Here is a 21,139-nt window from a genome sequence, read left to right on the forward strand (position 1 = left end):
GAATGATCACACTTGAGTAAAAGACAATCCTATTTTTAAATTATATGAGTTATTCCTAACCTTAAGTGAAGCAGTGCTAGAAACAGCGGTGTCTATCCACAGAGACGTTCTTAAGCTGTTTTTTATAAGGCATTTTGGTATTTCATAATTATGGGAAAACAATCCCACTCTCCACTGTTTAATTCAATTAGTTTTAATTGCTTTGAAAAACCACAGAGCGTATTCTAGACTGTGACTCAGTCTAGAAATACCTGTACAGCAAAATGCTTTCTAATAGTTGCAAGTTCATAATTCCAACAAAAAAAAAAAAAAAAAAAGTCATAATGAAATCCAGTTTGTACATGGAATAAGAACCACACTTTTTATCTTGAGAATAATTAAATGTAGGAACAATTTATCTGAGAACATGCTGAATTCTCATCACTTCTGTTTTTCAAATAGTAGCTATATTTCTTTAGCTGTTCTGTAGCTCGAACAAAATTATGATCTTGATACCAAAACTACTGGGTGACATCATGATGAAATAATATTAACACCTCCCATTCTAAAATATCTGTTGCTGTTCATTAATAAGCAAGAACTACCATTTGATTGATTAGGAAAGTATGCCAAAAAATCTCAGATTCAGAAACAAGCAGCGAGATGAATTCTTCACAGATATATATATGTATACATATTTAAAACTGATGTTATAAACAGTAGTCAAAAAGCAAGTACACAGAAGTCCTGTTGTCATGGTTTAAACTCAGTCAGCCACGCAGTCTCTGTCTCACTCCCCTCCTTCCTCCCCCCCACTTCCAGAGGGATGGGGAGGAGAATCGAAAGAATGTAACTCCCACGGGTTGAGATAAGAACAGTCCAGTAACTAAGGTATAACACAAATCACTGCTGCTACCACCAATGAAAATAATGATAAGGGAAATAACAAGGGAAAAGAATACAACTCAGCACCCACCGACCGATACCCAGCCTGACCGAGAAGTGATCTGCCTTACCTTCTGGGTAACTGCCCCCAGTTCATATAGTGGGCATGATGTGCTGTGGTATGGAATACCTCTTTGGTCAGTTTGGGTCAGGTGTCCTGTCTCTGCTTCCTTCCAGCTTCCCCTCCTCCCTGGCAGAGCATGAGGCTCACAAAGTCCTTGGTCAGAGTAAACATTACTGAGCAGCAACTAAAAACATCGGTGTTATCAGTGCTGTTCCCAGGCTGAAAGTCAAAAACACAGCACTGCACCAGCTACTAAGAAGGAGAAGAAAAAATGACTGCTACTGCTGAACCCAGGACACCCATATTCAGAATTCTTGTGATAAAACATATCCATCCAACAGATCATATATAAAACATGCTGGAATGCCTCTCCAATGTTTTGGCAATATACTACAGTATACTGGCCAGCTTATAGTATAGTTGTGTTCAGTCAAAGTTAAAAAAGGGAGAATGAAAAAGTATGATGGGTCAATAAGTCCCAGGAACCCACTGAGCCAAAGCCTCACTGTTTTCCCATAGTTAGTCATTCCCCTAGAGCACACTGAAGTTCACATTTCTGTTCAATTGAGCCACCTTTATAAAGCATTTTGTCTTCTGTACCTAAGTCTAAAGCGTAATTCTTTATTCTTTCTGCTATTATTTTTATTAGAGGACTATCTGCTTTTTTTATTCAGACCAATATTGTGAGGTCTGAGTTAAATAATAATCATCTGTAAACCTTACCACATGCGCAGGTAGAAGTATGTTAAAGGAGGAGATAAAAAGGAAAATCCACTGTCCATGAATTATCTTTTATCAGAAGATACAGTTTTGTTCAGTTTAGTTGGCTTTAAGTAATGGTCATATGATCTAAAGAAGTTACTTTTGGATCACATGGGTTCTCTACAGGTTTTCACAGTGTTCTGCCTGCTGCTAGCAGATGCTGCTCTAGAGATAACCATGTACCAAGAAACACATTCTATAGGTTTAAGTAAGTGTATGAGATTCCATTTTCCTTGCCAGACTGACATTGTGCTGCTGATCAGAGTGGGAGTTGTAATCCGTTATGAAAATAATAAATCTCACCCCATAATGTTAATAGTAATTTCTGTAATGTAAACATACGGGATTCATACTCTACCAGTAAGTATATCAATTTCAATGCATCGGTTGCCCATTTATTGAATAGCCAGCAAGGCAATATTGCACAACTCAGTGTAGTATCCAGGCCCACATTTCCTTGCTCTCAAACATGAGGAGATTGAAAAAGAACTGTATTCAAGATGTGAATAATCAAAACTCCCCCAAACTAGATCATACTCTAGGGACACCTATGCTACTAATTTTATAAAAGCAAAACCCCTTACTCAGCTATCAGCTCTCCTATATTTAACCCAAATGGCATATTCTTTTCCTGCTACGTACCTCACCCCTTTAGTTTGACCATCTCTAAAGTTAGAGATGTTCTAGGTTGTTTTTTTTTTTCCTAAGCTAATTGTATTACAAAGTTTTCACATACTGGATCATATTCAGATTTTAATGCTGAAGTCAGTGCTGCACTGGTATCTGCACCCAATGCAGTCAACCCACCTGCAGCCATCTTTAAATAAAGTAGCTGATTGTGGTGATGATTATTATTATTATTATTATTATTATTTTCTTACTATTTTCTTCATGCTAGAAGAAATTTGTAGGTGTATTTTTAATTAAACTTTTAAAGTGTGGATCTTTTTATATGCTATGACTACAGGTTTTCATTACTACAGTATCCCTGCAAATTCTGGGTTTTTTTCCCATTCAAAGCAGGAATGCTTAGCACTCATGCAATTTGTATGGCTCTGGGGAAGCCTTAGATCAGTTCAACATTTTTGTGCCTCATTCAAAAAAAAGAACAACTAAGTTGTGGCAGTGCTGTACATTTATACTTCCTGCTTTTTATATAAAGAATTGTTTCAAGTAGGTATATGACAAAATTCTGCATAAGTGTAATTTAGATGAACAGAATAGCTTGTAGCAGGCTTTCAGAGGCACCCATTGGCAGCACAGGCATTTAATGTAGAAATACAGCTTCTCTAACATGCAGAATTTAAACTAAATAAGGCACTCACTGAGTTAGGATCCCACTGAAAGCCAGTGATAGTAAAAATGGTAGTAATTCACATTTTTATCCATAACCTTGATCTTTCTTTAAATATCAAAGTCTATTAGAAGTAGCGTAACTTGAGAAGAGTCTTACTGATTTGTAATTTTTCACGCACACCATTAGGTGGCAGGGAACAATAAAGATTTACTTGAAATGTCATACATATGTTGAAATACAGATCTGTCAGATTGTTCTCTCCACCCTTTTTGAATCAGAATTATTTCCAACTGTGAACTGTCAAGAGCTTTGTGTAGTTAATTATTGAATGACTTACCAACAGGGCTCACAACTTACAGAAAGACTGTTTCAGATTTCATTTCTTTGCAATCTTTTTGTCAAAAGAGAAAATACAATTCATCCTCCTGGGAGATCTCGAAAAATTAAACCTCACCACAGTTGTATCTTTACTTCTAACCTCTACTTCTGCTTCTGGTCAGGCTAAATCTGACTGCTGGAAGTAGCTCCTAGGCCAGGCTAATTCAAGAAGGCATTAGTGGGAGGCAAGAAGCTATTATTCTTTTGGGAATCTTGATTCTAAACTGGTTTTAAGGGGTAGGCTGACAGGTGGGTGTAAAAACACAGCAAACTTATACTGCCAGCAACATTTGTTTCTCTGACTGCTGATTTTAGAATTGCAGAGTGAGAGGGTAGATAGCAAGAATCACAGAGCAAGTCTTGCCCCTTGATAACTCACTCGATGACTGATGAATGGGAAGTTAATTCTGCTACTTGTGGCTTTGTAGGAGTTAGGGATGCTTATGCTTAGCATTTCCCAGAGATGTAGAATCAAGTGCCTGGCAGGAGTCTCCCCTAAGAGATTTGTTCTTATTTCCTAAATTCTTCTAGTGCTATTGGTAGGAGCCATGCCATAGACATTATCACATGTGCTTAACTGGAAAGTCACAGTGCAGTTTTTTCCGTATGTTTACGTAACAAACTCATGCCAAAGAAAGAAGTAGCAATTCCACAAAATATGTTACAGCTGCAGTTCACCATACCCGTTTGTTAAGCTAACACTTGAGAGGAGGAAAAGCACAGGAGGGATGTTTTGTTGATTTGTTATTGACTAGTCTGATATGCAGAGAAATTCAGCTCAATGCAGTTTTAATGTGTCTGAGTGAGTGACAGCAGAGCGACTGAAATCTATTATCCGCAGAAAAATGTGTTATAGCAACTTGCGGTGCATCTCTTTTGTTCCAGGCAGTTGGGTTTGGAAGAAGGGAGTTCTTTGTTCCCCCCGGTGTTCCCTGAGAACACTGACAGTAAGCACACAAGCTGTAGTCTTAGTATTTGTGAGGTCTACATGTCTACTTGGATTTGGATTCAGTATTTTTTATCTCAGTTGCTGAGTTTCTGTCAGTGTGTTTTATCTGCCCAGTCCAGACAGGGGCAATCCTGTGGGTAACTGTGTATACGAACAGGAATCTTTAATAGTTAAAAATCCCAAGCCCAGTGATAATGCTGGTACCACAAGATAACTTAAGTAACAGATCCTATCAATTTGAATATAGTTACAAAAATATAGAAATACTGCCTGTGCACATCCCAGTCCCATGGCACCATGGCTGTTTGCATAAAACATGGGTCATCTTCAACAAGCCGTTTTTTTCCTTCACAAATAAATCACAGATTTCAGAAAGCTGCCAAATGGATCGAAGCTAATTCAGCATGCTGTCAGCCTCAGCATCTGACAGCAGTCTTAGTCCAAATGGATTAGTGCTACAGTTAATCCATAGATCACCCTGCCCTATTTCTACCTTGTAACTCTCTAGATTAGGGATGTCCTAGTCTAGGAAAGATGCAGTGTAGCCCATAGGAGAGGAGCTGCAGTGTGTAAGGAGGCTGAACTTGGACCCTGTGTGAAACCAGACAAGCGATACTTTTTCTACTGTGCCCTGAGCCATTCATCAGTCAAAAATCACTGTCTTTGAAAGATCTGATGAAAAACGGGAGTCACTAGGCAAGTGTGTTTGTCATGGGGGCTGTGTTCAGTGGGGTTGGTCATGCTCTAGGAAGGACAGGCTGCTGGGAACTTCTGAGTGTCATGCAGTGCAATACATAGTGCAAGCTGTGTACACTTTATAATTTGCCTTTGAAGCCCACAGCAAAACTGTGGCCTCTGCCTTGGTTTTCACATGAAGTGATCTCCACTTGTAAATACTAACAATGCTGCTGTGCTCTCAGCAGCTTGGTGCCTAACAGCACATTGGTTAAAGCTGTTGACTGGGTCTGGGAAAGAGGTGATTTACTTACCTTCGTGGAAAAGGGGGGAACAATCATAAAGATCAAGGTGATCACTTATTGTGCCTTACATTTTTAAAACATAGAAGTTGTATGAAATATTTTGATCTCCAGAAAAAAAAGGTCTTTTTAGTCTGTATGATTCACATGTGGGTTACCAAATGGCTGAAGCCAGGTAAGACTGTTTATCTGTTATCGGGCTGTTTTCCATATGATTTTTTTCATAGTTGTTTGAGAAATGTCAAGAACTGCTTACTCAGCTGGGCCCAAATCCTGTTCCTTTGGTTCTTTCATTGTTTTACAGTCAGATATGAAAGCCTGCCCCAGAAAAGGATAAACATGTTCTGAGATACTGTCATATTTGAGAATGCAAGGACCTAAACAAGATTCAGTCTCACTGCATCCTCCTCAGGAGTTATGGCCACAAACCTCCTTGATTTCTCCTGAGCTGTGTCCAAGAGGACTAAGGTCAGCCCCCTTTGCAGGATTTTGTATCTTCCATCTACTTTCTGAGGTGAATGTAATAAAGACAAGAACATGACAAATTATCTGCTTCAGCAATGAAAAAACCCAAACCCCAATATTAATTTTTATTGCTATTCTGTCTCATCTCCTTTTGTGGAGAGCATCAAACAAAACATTGGTTTTGTTTTTCTTGAACTAAGTAATAAACTGTAAATTTGTAATTTCCAGTACTTTCTTCTGAGAAGCTCCCAGTAAACTAAAACATATTTCAGAATGCAAAGAAGGGATAGCATTTCACTGTAAGATGGAAGAAAAATCCCTCATCTGAACTAACTCAAGTTAATGAATGAGTTTCCTTCGAAAGGGAGTTCTCAGGCCTGACAGTAGAAGCTGGAGAAGTCAAAAAATTCTGGAGAGCAGCAGGACAGTGTGTATTTCCTAGGCATGTGATTACTCTGTGAAGACTCATGATCTATACTATCTTGCTTTGTCTTCCCTGCTAGGCTTATCACATCACCCAGCAATGAGATTAGCGGAAAGAGAGAAGTACGCTTTCTTAGTACACTTTTCTTAGCATGCTGAGAAGTAGGATGAGATAGAAAATAGGGGTGTTTTTGTTCAGTTGTGCAGGATACGGGGATGATTTACATTGCAGTAGATGAATGCCTGGGGTTGTTTTCCTTCAAGTGTGCCAGGAGGTAGTACAAGACTTACTGGTGGTTTCATATGTACTGTCAAAGCAACTGCCTACATACAGCTGCACACATTCAGCTTCTTGTGAAACACTGTTACAGACAACACTGAAGGAAAAACTATTCTTGCAAGCAATGTTCTGCCTGCCCAAAACAAACAATCAGCAAGAGTGGTTTATGTAGTAACTTGGAGGAGGAGGTCTGGGGATTTTCATCCTTTAAGGCAGGGATCTAGGAAGAGAACCTGAAGAGAGGAAAAAGTTTGCAGTTGCAAAACAAAAGTAAAAAAGACTCGCTGGTACAAAAGTTGAGAAATGAATCTCCTGTAAAGGAAAAGGATGTGAAAAAGCAAGCAGATGATGGAACAGCAAAAGAGAAGATTAGGGAAGCCAGTTGCAACAGAGGAGAGGAAGCTATGATTGAGATAGCAAAGAGGTGGAGCCTAAGACAGAGCAATGAAGACACGCATGAGACTGACATAAACCAGGAAACAAAGCAACCTCCAGGTGTAGGAGAGAACAGATGGAAGCAAATATGAGATTCACCTCTTTACCAGAGATTCATCCCCTGACTCAAACAGATCAAGTGAATGTAATGTTAGGTCAAAACCAAGAGAATGAGATATGGACCAAAAGCTGAAAATTATCAGAGTAAGCATTACAGGAGGGGCTAACAGAAGTAGGTGGATAGGGAACAATCATTGTCTATAAGTATCACAGAATCATAGAATAATTAGGGTTGGAAAGGACCTTAAGATCATCTAGTTCCAACCCCCCTGCCACGGACAGGGACACCTCACACTAAACCATATCACCCAAGGCTCTCTCCAGCCTGGCCTTGAACACCGCCAAGGATGGAGCGTTCACAACCTCCCTGGGCAACCCATTCCAGAGCCTCACCACCCTCACAGTAAAGAACTTCCTCCTCATATCCAATCTAAACTTCCCCTGTTTAAGTTTTAACCCGTTACCCCTTGTCCTATCACTACAGTCCCTAATGAAGAGTCCCTCCCCAGCATCCCTACAGGCCCCCTTCAGATACTGGAAGGCTGCTAGGAGGTCTCCACACAGCCTTCTCTTTCCAGGCTGAACAGCCCCAACTTCCTCAGCCTGTCTTCATACGGGAGGTGCTCCAGTCCCCTGATCAGCACCATGGCCCTCCTCTGGACTTGTTCCAACAGTTCCATGTCCCTTTTATGTTGAGGACGCCAGAACTGCACACAATACTCCAGGTGAGGTCTCACGAGAGCAGAGTAGAGGGGCAGGATCACCTCCTTGGACCTGCTGGTCACGCTCCTTTTGATGCAGCCCAGGATACGGTTGGCTTTCTGGGCTGCGAGCGCACACTGAAGCTGGCTCATGTTCATTTTCTCATCAACCAACACCCCCAAGTCCTTCTCTGCAGGGCTGCTCTGAATCTCTTCTCTGCCCAGCCTGTAGCTGTGCCTGGGATTGCTCCGACCCAGGTGTAGGACCTTGCACTTGGCATGGTTAAACTTCATAAGGTTGACATGTGCCCACCTCACAAGCATGTCAAGGTCCCTCTGGATGGCATTCCTTCCCTCCAGCATATCAACCAAACCCCACAGCTCGGTGTCATCGGCAAACTTGCTGAGGGTGCACTCAATCCCACTGTCCATGTCAGCGACAAAGACATTGAACAAGACCAGTCCCAACACCGATCCCTGAGGGACACCACTCGTTACTGGTCTCCAGCCAGACATTGAGCCATTGACCACAACTCTTTGTGTGCGGCCATCCAGCCAGTTCTTTATCCACCGAGTGTTCCATCCATCAAATTGATGTCTCTCCAATTTAGAGACAAGGATGTCATGTGGGACAGTGTCAAACGCTTTGCACAAGTCCAGGCAGATGACATCAACTGCTCTACCCCTGTCCTTCAGTTCCGTAGCCCCATCATAGAAGGCCACCAAATTGGTCAGGCAGGATTTTCGCTTAGTGAAGCCATGCTGGCTGTCACCGAGCACCTTGTTGATTTTCATGTGCCTTAGCATGCCTTCCAGGAGAAGCTGCTCCAAGATTTTGCCAGGCACAGAGGTGAGACTGACTGGTCTGTAATTCCCCAGGTCATCCATTTTCCCCTTCTTGAAAATGGGGGTTATATTTCCCTTTTTCCAGTCATCGGGAACTTCACCTGACTGCCATGATTTCTCAAATATGATGGCCAGTGGCTTAGCAACTTCATTTGCCAGCTCCTTCGGGCCCCGCAGATGGATCTCATCAGGACTCATGGACTTGTGCACGTTCAGATTTTTTAGATGGTCTCCAACCAGTTCCTCTTCTACAGTGGGCCCAAGGTCTTCATTCTCACAGTCCCTGTGTCTGCCTTCCAAGACTTGGAAGCCAAGCCTTCTCCAAATCCAGGCTCCCCAGTTCTCCTGATAGCTTCCAGAGAGGGCCCACGTTATCCCTAGTCTGTCTTTTATTTGCGATGTATCTTGGATGACCACCTTGGAGATGATATTTTAATTGAATGAACTGAATTAATTGATATTTGAATTGAATGAATTGAATGTCAATGTTGGTACGAGAAAGGAATTGCATATATTAGTTGTTAATAATCTTGAATTGGAATTAGAAAGTTCCTAACCATTGGATCAGGAGGCTCTACATACTATCCTATTAGGAGCAGAGCATGCAGACACATCCTAGATTATCTTCAGATGGAGCTTGATAAATTTGGGGATGTAATTATATACGAGATTGATATCCATTATGAGAGAGACCAGACTGGATGTTGTAGGAGGACCTTCCTAGTCCCTTCCCTAATCTTATTTTCCTAATAATGATGCTGTTGACTCATGCTTATTGACCATGGCAGGTGCAGACAGACATGTATTTGCCTCACTTTCCAAGCCAACTAAATGCCACCCACATCTGGAATCTGTGTAGCTGGAGTGGCGCAGGGGTGTACCCAAGTCGTTAAATGTGTGCAAATATATAACTTTCAGATCTGAACTGGCTTACTTTTGCCTAACTTGAAGTGTGGGCGAGGGAGTCCCCACCTATCCATACACACTCAGAGGGCTGTGCTGGGTGCTTATGTTCAGTGCCTCAAAAAAGTGTGAAAACTACTTAGGTTAGGACTGTACAAGCTGACATATCAGGGCTGAAGTGATTTGAGATCCCAGAAGAAACATCGTAGCAACATCTAGTAATCCAGGGTACCGCACTGGCATGCTCAGGGGTGCATGCAACATCTTTCTGGTCATGTCTGTACGACAGTGTGGTGTTTGATTTATTGGTGAAGTCTGATTCACCAGCACTGTGTACAACATATCACCAGTAATGATGACTTACATCTTTGATTGCTCTCCCAGTTGTGCTGAGTTCCTAGACAACACTGTGCAGTGGAGGTGATGCCACTGTTTCTCCTAGTAAGAGCATCCCTTCCTTGTTTGTCATGCTCCCAGAAGTTACGTGGCTCCTCGACAAATGTACAGCCCACTGCTCATGCTGCAGTGGCCACAGCCATCTACTGCATCAAGTCATGCTTCAGTACACTGACTGACATTTGGATATTTGGAAACAAATGTTTGTATATATTAGGCATATGACAGATTATTTTTAATTGCTAATAAGGTCTGGTGGTGATAGATCGTTAGACCCTTCACTGCATGGTCATCTCCATAAAGAAGACCTTTATTTTGCAAATTCCTCTTCTGACATCCTGACTACTGTCACAACCACACTAAAATTCCATTCTATGCTCCTAGTAAACATATATGACTTACATGACTGTGCGTGGCTTGCACTGTTTCTCCTGTAACTGAAATGGGACTATTCTCACGCTACTTGAAACTTTGTATTCTTGGCTCCTAAGACTACCTGCTAGAGATAGATGTGGCCATGTCTTCCTTTGATGAAGGAGTTCTTATCTTAGGTGAGATGTGGAGTGCGTCATCTTGCAACATTTCTGCTACCCCCCCAGGCAGAGAGAGAGCAAGCCCACAGGAAAAATGACAACTTGTACTTTCAAAATCACAACCTCACCTAGGACAACAACTGATAACAAGCCCAAGCAAAACAGAACTACTGACTCACCCTCCTTCTCCTGACCCACTCAAAAAGACTGAGGATATCTGTACAATTAGTAACACTGGCTTCAATGAGATCCTTTTTTTTTTTTTTTGTCATAGTGCTTTCATCCAAACCTAAGGCAGGTGTCTAAGAGAAGGGAAGCTTTTCTTCCTCAGAGCATGCTCATGTCTGTTCTGTACAGAGAGAGCGACTTACTTTCAAGGTAGATCCCTCCATAGCAAATGGCATGTTGTTTTTGCCATAGGATTGCTGCCTTAGTGCTTCTTCAGTATCTTCTCTTTTTATTCTTTCCCTGTAATGTGTAGGCTTCCACATTATTTTACTGTGTGATACTGAATATAGCATAGAACACAGAAATACTCATTTTCAGTGGGATTTTCTTAGGTACTCAGGTAGAGCATTTGTTAGCTCTTTAAAAACACTGGTTAATATCTTCAAAGATGTGTCACAAAACAGATATCACAATAATATTGTGATTTCTTTTGACAACGAGGGAATGAAAAGCAGAAAGACTAGAGCCACTGAAAGCTTTCCTGCGCTTCGGATGTGTACAGACTGACTCTTCAGTGCTTGCAGCACTATGCATCAATTTGGATGTTGTGAGTTCTACAAACCGTGCTTCCCCCAGCCCCATGTTGGCCATGACGAAAACAGAAAGCATGTATTCCAGTTAACACTGTTAGCAGCAGATTTATTCTGGGACACATACCACTCTGGAATGCCTGGAGTAATGTCTCTTGACTTTACATGGTTGCCCCACACTCTGTAAGGAGTCATTCATCCAATTTAACTTTAAAGGGCATTGTTTCTATTATTGCAGACCCATTTTAAACCAGGTTCTGCAATGTCGGTGCTGCAACAAAAGCAGCTGAGTCTTAGCAGACAGCAGGCTCCTCCATGGCACAGTCATAACAAAACCCCACAGCAGAGGCAATTGTTTGCCCCATGTAAGGTAGGGAGTCCTGAGAGGAAACCACAGGAGTTTGTAATCAGATTGTTAAAAGAGCTTATGATAACATTCAAAAGGAGGCTAGAGCAAGGTCTCACAAGCAAAATAAATTTACTTTTTCATTCTTGATTTTGCAAATGCAAGTTTCTTCTGACAACTTAAAAATGCTGTCATACAGCAGTCACCAGCTGGGAAAGGAGAGGTGCCTCTGAGTGAAAGCTCTGCCTGGGTTATCAGCAGTGCTAGGTAATTTATTTGGCAGGTCTCCGTCAGCTAAGCTTCCATTCTGTGGTGGCAATACTGTCGTCTTGTGGGCACTAGGGGGGGTGGATGCACATGATTTGCTGGTGGATTTCACAGCAGGACGAGAAATGGTTTACATTCCAGAAGCAGAAGTAATAATTCCTTAAGTAGTGACAAACCTTTCTCTCCTCGTTGTTTTTTAATCTTGTTTGTTTGTTCTTTGGGTAGAAGGGAAAGAGAGAATTTTCCCTTATCTTCCTCTTGCCTTCTGTTATTTTCTGCCTCTCCATTCCTATGCGTTATTCCCCTCCACTTCTAAAGGCTGTCTTGTTCTGTACCTTTCCTTCTTCCAGAGAGAGCTCCTGCTTTTGCTCCTAACCTCTGCTCATGATCCCTCACTTCTCCTGTTCCTGCCTGCCTCTTGTGTCTTCACAGCATCTACGTCATATGCAGCAGCTTAGTTACATTAGGTACAGATTCTTACTCAGTCCTCAGCAAAGCAATGGTATGTCAGCCCCTTTAAACAGTATATCAAGCAAATTATTGCTAATATTTATGCTTTCTTTGTGATGTCTATGAGATAGAGAATGTTTGATTACATAGAGCTTTAGCTAAAGGTGGTTGTTTTTCTTTAACTGCATAAGTACTAAAGATGTGTTTTGTTAAAGGCCTGTTGAAGGACTGAATTTTGCATTCAGAGCACAGTGAGGTGAAGTCCACGCATATCAGATCTTGTGAGAGTTCCCTTTGAAACCTAGTATTTGCCTTTGTGGTAGAAGATAACACCATCTTGAAAACTCAAGATGCTGACCAGGATCTTCACTGTGGAGCACTAGGCATTCTTTCCAAACAGCTGGTTGCATAGACACAGAGTAGTCAGCAAATAAAGCATTGTCTTCCAGGTGAGCCAAGCCATGGGAACTTGGTGGCATTGTGCCTTCCAATTCAAAGTTGAATTGAAGCCATTGTATATCTTGAAGATAAAGCCCAAGACCTTGAAGCAGATTTTGATAAGTAAAGCTTTGAGCATAGACTGATGTGCTCTCAGTAGCTTGAAATTCAGGCTACTGAGTCATGAACCTCATCCTGAGTTCAGGTTGTTCGTGAATCACTGGGTAGGCCCTTTGGCTTATGAAGGTAAACTGGACACTACACAGAAATTAGCTCTATTAATAAGCTGCTTCTCTCCCCCTCTCCTGCTTTTTTTTTTTGACCTCCCTTTTTGCTCCTGTCTCTAACCACCCATGACAATTTCTCATTTGACATGTTCTGTACTTTTTACCTCTGTCCAAAATTCCTCACTGTTTCCACTGCACTGGGGGTGTTTCTTCCTCTCCCTGCTGTCTCCACGCCAGCAGTGGGAGCACTGAGATCAGAGCATGGATCTTCCTCCCATTCTTATTGCAGAAGCTGCTGCATGCCAGCTGGGTCCTGCTTTTGCAGCCCTGGCCTGTGCTCCACTGTCACTTGTACAAGTGGAGCATTTATAGTAGCCAGAAGTTGGAAGCTGTTGGGACTTGGGCAGTGTTTGAGAGAAACTCGTGTGTCAACTACCATATGGTATTGTCAATACCAAAATAAAGGTTTTGGACGTATACTTCTTGGGTGAATCTTATAAAGAACAGACAAAATGCAAACCTCTTGAACTAATGTTTCCATTAACTAACACAAGCAACTATGAAATACCTTTACCACTTACCACTTGATCTGTGTCAATACTATTGAACCATTTTAACAAAAACTTACTGAAAACTGCTAGCTTGAAGGCTTTCCATGGAAAACATCAGTCCAAAAAGCTGCATTTCTGAAAGGTTTGGGTAGCTTGTAACACAAGAAGGTGAGTTATGTTTACTGTAGAGGTTGTTACTTTCATGATTACTGATACCCAGGGGCTCAGTTGTCTTTCTTGTCTTGTTTGGGGTTTGCTTTCTTCCTCTTATTTTTACAATTTAGTCCTCAGTTACAAAGAGGAGGGGGAGGGAAGGGGAGAAACGTGTGGTACTTGGTCAAAAGTGGTAGGTAGTAAACTCTTTTGTCTTATTTAAACTTCTTTTTCCCTTGGTCGACTTTCTTTTAAAGTCCTTTGAATATCCATCTCTATGTAAATACGTGTTGATGTGTGCATGTATATATATGTGAGTCTTTTTCTTATGGTTTTAGCTTGATTTTCTAAGGAAGTGTGGATTACACTATCATACCCTTTGTCCTCCTTTCTGTGTATCTGCCTGTCAGTCCCTGTTTGGTGAATTTGAGCCCCCTTGGCAAACAAAACTAGAGTGGACCCTCTACTGAAAAAAAAATCAAAAATTAATTTCTCTTTCATGGAAACTTAGAGGAAACTTGGGAGAGGAATGGGACAGAGAAGAGATACAAATAGCTTCCCTTCATGCTGCTAAAGTGTAAACTTAATGGTGATTTTATCCTGATGGATAACCAGTCAGCACACACATAGCTTGGCACCAGCCGCAGCATGTGCTGCCTCTTTTCCAGCCATCCAGAGAGAAGACAGCGAGAGGTGATGCCACAACACACTTGGAGGTGGAGACGTGGAACTCTTGCAGTGAGAGAGGGATGAACAGATTGTGCACGTCTGTAGGAAACTATATTTCAGCATTTCTGCTGTCCAAGGAACATCTGACATCTGTTTGGAGGGAAATTAGGGTAATTATAGAAGGCTGCGGGGGGGGGGGAGGGCTAAAGGCAAAAAGTCTTAAATACGTAGGAAACTGGGCTACATTAGTTGTGCTGCTTATGATGGTGAATAATGGGAGAAGGATTTAATGCCCACAGTTTACTGCAAGACTTAGGAAAGGAACCTGTAAGAAAGCAATTAGTAAGGGGGTGCTTCATCAAGCAATTACAGCCAAGGGCTAGAGTTTACAGTGGAACAGAAGAGGGTTTGGGATCAGGAAATAACATCCCAAGAGAAGGAAGGATTTATACTGATCTTACCATTGATCAGCTTTTTATGTATGTATTCATCTTCAGCTGGTAAATAATATTTACCTGCTCTTTTTCCTGAAAGCAAAAACTTCTGTAAAACCAAAGCATATAGTTTTGAAAAGCTATGAAGATGCTCACTAGAAATAATACCAGGCACAACTGGAAAGTATGCTGGTGCCCTTGGACAGTCTTCAAGTATGTTATACTAATGGTTTTCAAAAGCACACAGAATCATAAAAGGCATAGATTTCTCTGCTTTTAATTCTAAAATGTTACAAAATTACTTCATCATACAAAAAATATGTATGGCTTACAAAGATGAATCAATGATTTGTTTGAAATGTGTTTAGCTCATAAAATCCTCTCATCTCTTCAAAAACAGGTAGTTGAGAGCACAGTTGTCATCTGTTTTCAAAGCCAGTCCGGCTTGATATACAGAGTTTCTAGAAGTAATATATTTAGGGTGGCCTCCCCTAGGATGGGCCTGAAGAGCTCTTCAATAACATCTGCATCAATGTCTTGAAGAGAGGCTATTAGCTGAAGAATCCAAGCAAACCTGCTTAGATTTCTGTGGAACATTGTTGAGATAAACTCCATCAAGGCTTGCTGAGCTTCCTGCTGCAGTGTTTGTACATACGGGAGACATTTTAGGGCATGGCATCCTGTCAAAACAAATATCAAAATAATAAATCTTGCGTGAACGCTTTAATTCTGTGCCCTTTGTAATGATGGATTTCTGGCTTTCTAGCTTGTAGTACTACTTTCTCTAAAAAACAATAAAAACATTTTCTAAACAATTTCTAAACATACTTTTTTTGGTATGCATAGTTCAGTCATGTGAAGGAGGATGGTGCAGCATCATAAGCACATTGGAATCCAGCCCATTACATTAAATCCAGATTTGAAATGGTAACAGGAGGTAACTTTGACTTGGTACAGATGGAGAAGAAGCTTTATAGTGTCGTCCACCCACCAGCTGATGCTGAAACTGTAGTCTGAGTACGTGGAAACCTGCCAGTTCTAATCTAAAATAGGGAGGCAATATCAGGAAGATAGAGGTGGTGCTTCAAAGCAGCAAGCAGGCTGGCAGTCTGAAGATATAAGTTTACAGCCTACCCAGCCCTGTCTCCTTCCTCTGCTTGCCTCTGCTTGCTAGACTAAGCTGGGGCACTATGGTTCACCCTACTATCTAGATACCTTCATTTGCAGTCTAAAAAGAGCATAAAGGTTCTCTGTGAGATGTATCATGACCCACAGGAGTAGGATAGATAATTGTATTTCCTGTTCTTCTACTCCCATTCCTCAGTCATTTCTGAAGAGGGAGAGGTCTCTGCCCTATGGACACATGGCCTTGAGCTTCAGTCACTTACCTTCCATAGCATGTGACTTCAAACCTTCTGGCTCACTGAGGGTCTTTGTGGTTGCCAGGGGTCAGTTCATCCTCTCCTTCTGGTGGTATCACCTTGTCATGTAGCTCTCATCGACTTCTTCCCTCCTGTCTCCACTGCCTTAGGCTAACACCATCTTTTCTTTCCTAGAATTGCTGCAGCCTGGACAGGGGCCACATGAATCCACAAATTTTGACTCCTGCCTCTCTGACCTCTGATGTTTTCTTTAACCTATCCTCCAACATACACTCCAGGCCCTTTTAGCATCTTTTACAGTGACTGATCCCATATCTCCCTGCTATGGGGTCTGAATAGCTTAGATGGGAACGTCTCAGACAGGATTATCTGTTTAAGTGTGGGAGGTTCTGCCTTCTTGCCTAGTGCCCTGTAGCAGGGCAAAACCAAGCTGGCTGGGGTTTTTTGTCTGTGGCTGACTGCCCTTTGTCAGTGTTTAGCAGCTCTCTTCTCCCTAGACACCACTGCCAGAGAACCCTCAGCAAGGCCGCAACCAGGCTAGCCAGAAATTAAGGGTTTGGAAAAATCATCTTCTCCCACATGATTACCAGCAGCTGCAAGCTGTGAAATGGTTCCAAGTGTTATATTTTTCATGGAAAGGAAGTTGTCAGGATTTTGTACATTCAGGATGAAATTGCAATTATTGCTTATATCCATTCAAATTTGCGTAATTTCCCCCTTTGTTCTTTTTTTTTTTTCTAATCAAACACCAATTTCCATTTCAAATAATGAAAAACTTACTGTTCTGAGATTTGTTGTAATAATATTCAGTCAAACACCTTCCGAGTTGAACTGTAAACCTCTTAAAAGCACCTATTTTAACAGAAGTCCTGTCGCAGTCTTGTTGGAGATAAATACATATATATCACACTCCATGAACATACATGTATGGCACTGATACAATAATGGCAATATTTTTCGTGATTCCCATCTGTTCACTGTGTAGTTCCTATTTTCAGACAAGTGTCAAAAGCAGCAATAGCACTTTCACCTCACTCTGTGCTGTTCATGAATGATGGGACACTTACTCTTTCACAGGTTCTTGCCTGCCCAGATATGGTCAATCAGTAACCCAGACAGAGCCTCCCATGCAGAAGTACTGCATAGATTGTGCTTTAGTGGGGGGACCTACATTCCATGCTGCCTGCCACCGTGTCCCCAGAGATTTTTTTATGATGGTGAGCACAGTGTCTATGTCACATGAGATCATTTAGGGTACAAGCTAAGCTTTGCCATACTTGCTCATCATGCCTCTTGCCCAAGCGCTGGCCTAGTTGTGCTGATACAGCTGAAATTCTGGGCACCTTGTTGTGGCTGAGCTCTGGACTGCTCTGTGCCTGGTCCTTCCCCTTTGCCTCAGCCAGTTTTAGTGGTCCTAACAGGAATGAAACATTCCTGGTGGAAGCCCACACAAGGTAACCCATGATCCAGGAGAGGGCCTAAAGTCACTGTGGTGCTCCCTGAAATTCTCTTAGAACTGAGGCCTGCAGAATATTAATATTTGGCCAAACATCAAGCTAAAACTAAGCTGAAAATGTGCTGCATGTATATAGAAAACATTTCCTGAGTTTGGTGGAAAGTGTTCATAAACTGTTAAGAATAGTAATTGTGAAATAATAGCTGTACAGGCTTGTTTGCAGCAAAGGAGGTAGGGGAAGGGTAATTTGGGCTGTGTGCAAGCTCTGACTACCTGTTTCAGCCCAGAGTTAGACTGCAGCTCTTCATTTCATCTGGAGGCAATTTAGGCTTAGCTGAAGCCCTCCCAGCCTCCTTCTGCAGCCAGAAAATGGGGTCATCCCACCTAAGAACTAGGGAGTCACCTGAAACGCTGGATGTTGTCTGCAGCATGAAGGGCTGCTGGGCCTCTCATACAGCACCCCAGGGAAGGAGAAGGCATTGGAAGGCACAAATCCAGACCATTACATTGCTTCTGTTTCTTTAAGTGAAAATGTATTTTATCCACAGAGATAATAAAAATGCTTGCTTGTTAAACTGTGTAAGCCACTGCAGAGGAGGGATTTCTCCTCTTACCCTCAGCCTGGCCATAACCGGTGGGTTTTTCAGCCTGATTTTATTGTGAAAAACTAACTTGCACTGAAAGGAACTCCACTGGTTTGATGCTGCGGCATCAAAAACAAGACAATACAAACATGTGGATGACATTACATCTCAAGAACCATAATTTAAATCCTATTGGAAACAAATAAAGTCACTACAGCCTTTAAGTAGCCTATAAACCATTCACCACAAGAATTATCATGGAATAACCAAAGCACTCAAATATCCTTTTGGTGCAATCCCAAGTACAGCACTCTGCTGACAGTGCAGCCAACAGCAGTGATTTCAATGGAAGGAGTTGGGGATCTGAGCTGACTGGAGTCAGCAAGTCTTTCCATTTACTTTAGTGGGCTTAGAGCTCATCTTTTAGTGACTCACCCACTCCATGGTGCTCACCTAGGCAACCTTCCTTCCTAGGAGGCTGAACTTGGCACCAGAAGTGAGAGGATGCAATCACCAGTCTGAGTGTGCTCTGTGACTGCTGTCCCAGACTTCAAATGTAGAGGTACTAAAGGATAAATAAATAAATAAAAGCTGTGTCACCTCAACGCAGAATCCTTTTGCCTCACTGATGAAAATCAGATGATATAGATTATGCTATCATCTTCTCCAGTGTTCTTGCTACAGAGGATGTCTTTGTTAAACTGCTTCTAATACATCATATACATACCCATGGACCACCTCTCCTTTGCTGTACTAAGGGTGAGGCTTCTGTACTGGAAATCAATTTGAAGTGACACAGTTAATTCTTTATGACTTAAAATTTGTTTAATAGAAGCTGTTTGGCTTACAGTGGGTGACTATCCAAGGAACCTAAATAAACTACTTCAGGCAGAAAATCATGAAACTGTGGAATATAGATTTTTTTAAAGCACATTTTGCTACATTCATAGGAAAGAATGAAATTAAACATTTGTCTATGAAAATGTCCTTCTATACACATAATGAGCTGTGTGATTTCCTTGAGGACTTACCAGAATTAAAAAGAATAATTCCTTTAAGATAGGCATATTCTTTTGCACTTATGTCCAGGTCCCAGAATTTCCACAATAAACTCTTTATCTTCTGTACTTCTGCGAAAGATGCTCCCAGTGACGAGCTGTCCAGTTCATTGCTAGCTGTCAAAGACTGATTGAGGAGGATCTTTTTCAGTAAGCTAGGGGCTGAAATCTCTCTCAGGTCAAAATCCACCCTGTCTTGTGCCATGCCCAGGACAAAAAGAGGGGCCCAGTTCTGCTGTATGAGGACGAGCTGATCCTCCCAAGGCACATGATAAAAAGAAGGCAAGTTCCTAATGAAATTTAAAGTCTTCAGGAGCACTTCAGAGGCTCTTTTCCACGTGGCTTCTGGCATTTTTAGGACAACTCTTCTGTCTGCACAAGAGCAGCCCATACTTCCTGTGGAGTCATGGGGGCTGCAATACAGCTGGCACTTGGTCTCACTTCCATGCTCTTTGTTAAGGATCTGGTACAGGATGCTCTTTGCATGGTGTGTCTCACACTGACATTTCCCGCATTTCTTGGGTGGGATCTTGGTAGCCATTGAGCCAGAGGTCCCTGTGGAAGGAAGCAGCTCGTGTGGAGCTGTGCATCAACAAGCAGGGAAGAGCATTCCTGCCACGAAGAGAGCCATTGTGTGCTTTTTATGTACACAGGCGGGTGAAAAGTGGCATGACCCTGATCTGTAAAGCAACCTTGAACTTTATTTGCACCATATGAGGTGGGGCTGCAGGCAGCTGGAGTCGCATGAGGCTGCGGTAGCGCCGCGGACCACGGACCGGCTGCATGGGCACTGCTCACCACCTGCCTGGTGAAGCAAGGCTGTGCCCAGCCTTCTGCCAGTGGCTCTGTGCTGCTGCCGCCACCACTGGCACTTTTACAGCCATATAACACATACAGCCTGCCCCTGAGGGGAAGCCCAGTGAAAACTGCAACGGCATAAAGGAAGAAGGAGCAAGTTGTCGATATTCATATTGATCCACCTGCCTTGCCCGCTAGCTAATGCTCTGGGATGCACAGAAATATTTTTATACTTATGAAAGATGCTGTGCTGGCAGGACCTTGAGTAGACACTTTAATTTCCTGCTGAAAGGAGCTACTTGGAGACACTGGATGTCTGACACTGGATATCTAACACTGCTTTTCACAGACCACTTAACAGTGTGTGTGTACTTTACACTGTAGCTAACAGGATGTGGCTCCTATGTCAAGGAGCTCACAGTTGAAAGTCCCAGGGATGGAAATCCCATACGTAGGAATTACTTAACATTGCTGGGAGATCTGAGAGAAATTTCAAAGAAAGTCAGCTGCTATAGTTCATGACAATGTTATCTCCTGCATTTCGCATACGATAATTTCAAACACAGAACATATGGAATTCTCCCAGACTCACTGTGTAATGAAATGCTCTTCATACAAGCTGTGGAAATAAAACTGATGGAGAAAGAAAGCAAAATGGCAATTTGCACTGTTGTACGTAGGAACTTTTGTAGCAGAGCAAGAGCTACATTACTCTTCAGCCAACATCAGGGAGCATTAAGTAGCAGGAATACAAGGAAATTGACCAGAATAAGAAGAAATCAATAGTTCAAGTGTTTTTTTACTTCGCTCTCTCTTGCTTGCTCTTATACAGGGGAAAATGTTTATTTTTCACCAAGCATAATGTTTATGCATCCCTACCGTCTGGGCTATTAGCATGTCCTCACAAAAACTGAGCATAAAAACAACAGCTCCAAGAGCCACTTCTGTTAGGTCTCAGGCCCCAGGTGTGTAAAGGCCATGCCACCAGATGCATAGCCACAAATTTGTCCTTTGCTACAGTTGGTTGTTTTTTTCCATGCTGGGCCATTTAAAAATTCCCATTTATTTGCCTCTCCGTTATATTTATGTTGCAAAATTTTCCCCTTCTGAGGAGATAAAAATGGAGGAAGAAGTGACTGCTTCAAAGCTGAGCAATTTGAAAGTGTAGTGCTGCT

General features: G+C 42.0%; 1 protein-coding gene across 1 annotated transcript; it reads right to left on the reverse strand.

Annotated features, from left to right (window-relative positions):
- Positions 1-15,115: 15,115 nt before the first annotated feature.
- Positions 15,116-19,763, reverse strand: LOC133273431 (nuclear receptor subfamily 0 group B member 2-like). Its single transcript, XM_061461811.1, has 2 exons — positions 19,140-19,763; positions 15,116-15,366 (listed from the first exon to the last, which is right to left on the reverse strand). Exons 1-2 carry the CDS (start codon positions 19,705-19,707, stop codon positions 15,116-15,118), a joined length of 819 nt encoding a protein of 272 aa, XP_061317795.1. The 5' UTR covers positions 19,708-19,763.
- Positions 19,764-21,139: the final 1,376 nt, after the last annotated feature.

The sequence above is a fragment of the Pezoporus flaviventris genome, unplaced genomic scaffold (assembly GCF_033815535.1).
Source record: "Pezoporus flaviventris isolate CSIRO_AGI_PZ_B2104156 unplaced genomic scaffold, CSIRO_AGI_Pfla_v1 ptg000031l, whole genome shotgun sequence".
NCBI lineage: Eukaryota > Metazoa > Chordata > Aves > Psittaciformes > Psittacidae > Pezoporus > Pezoporus flaviventris.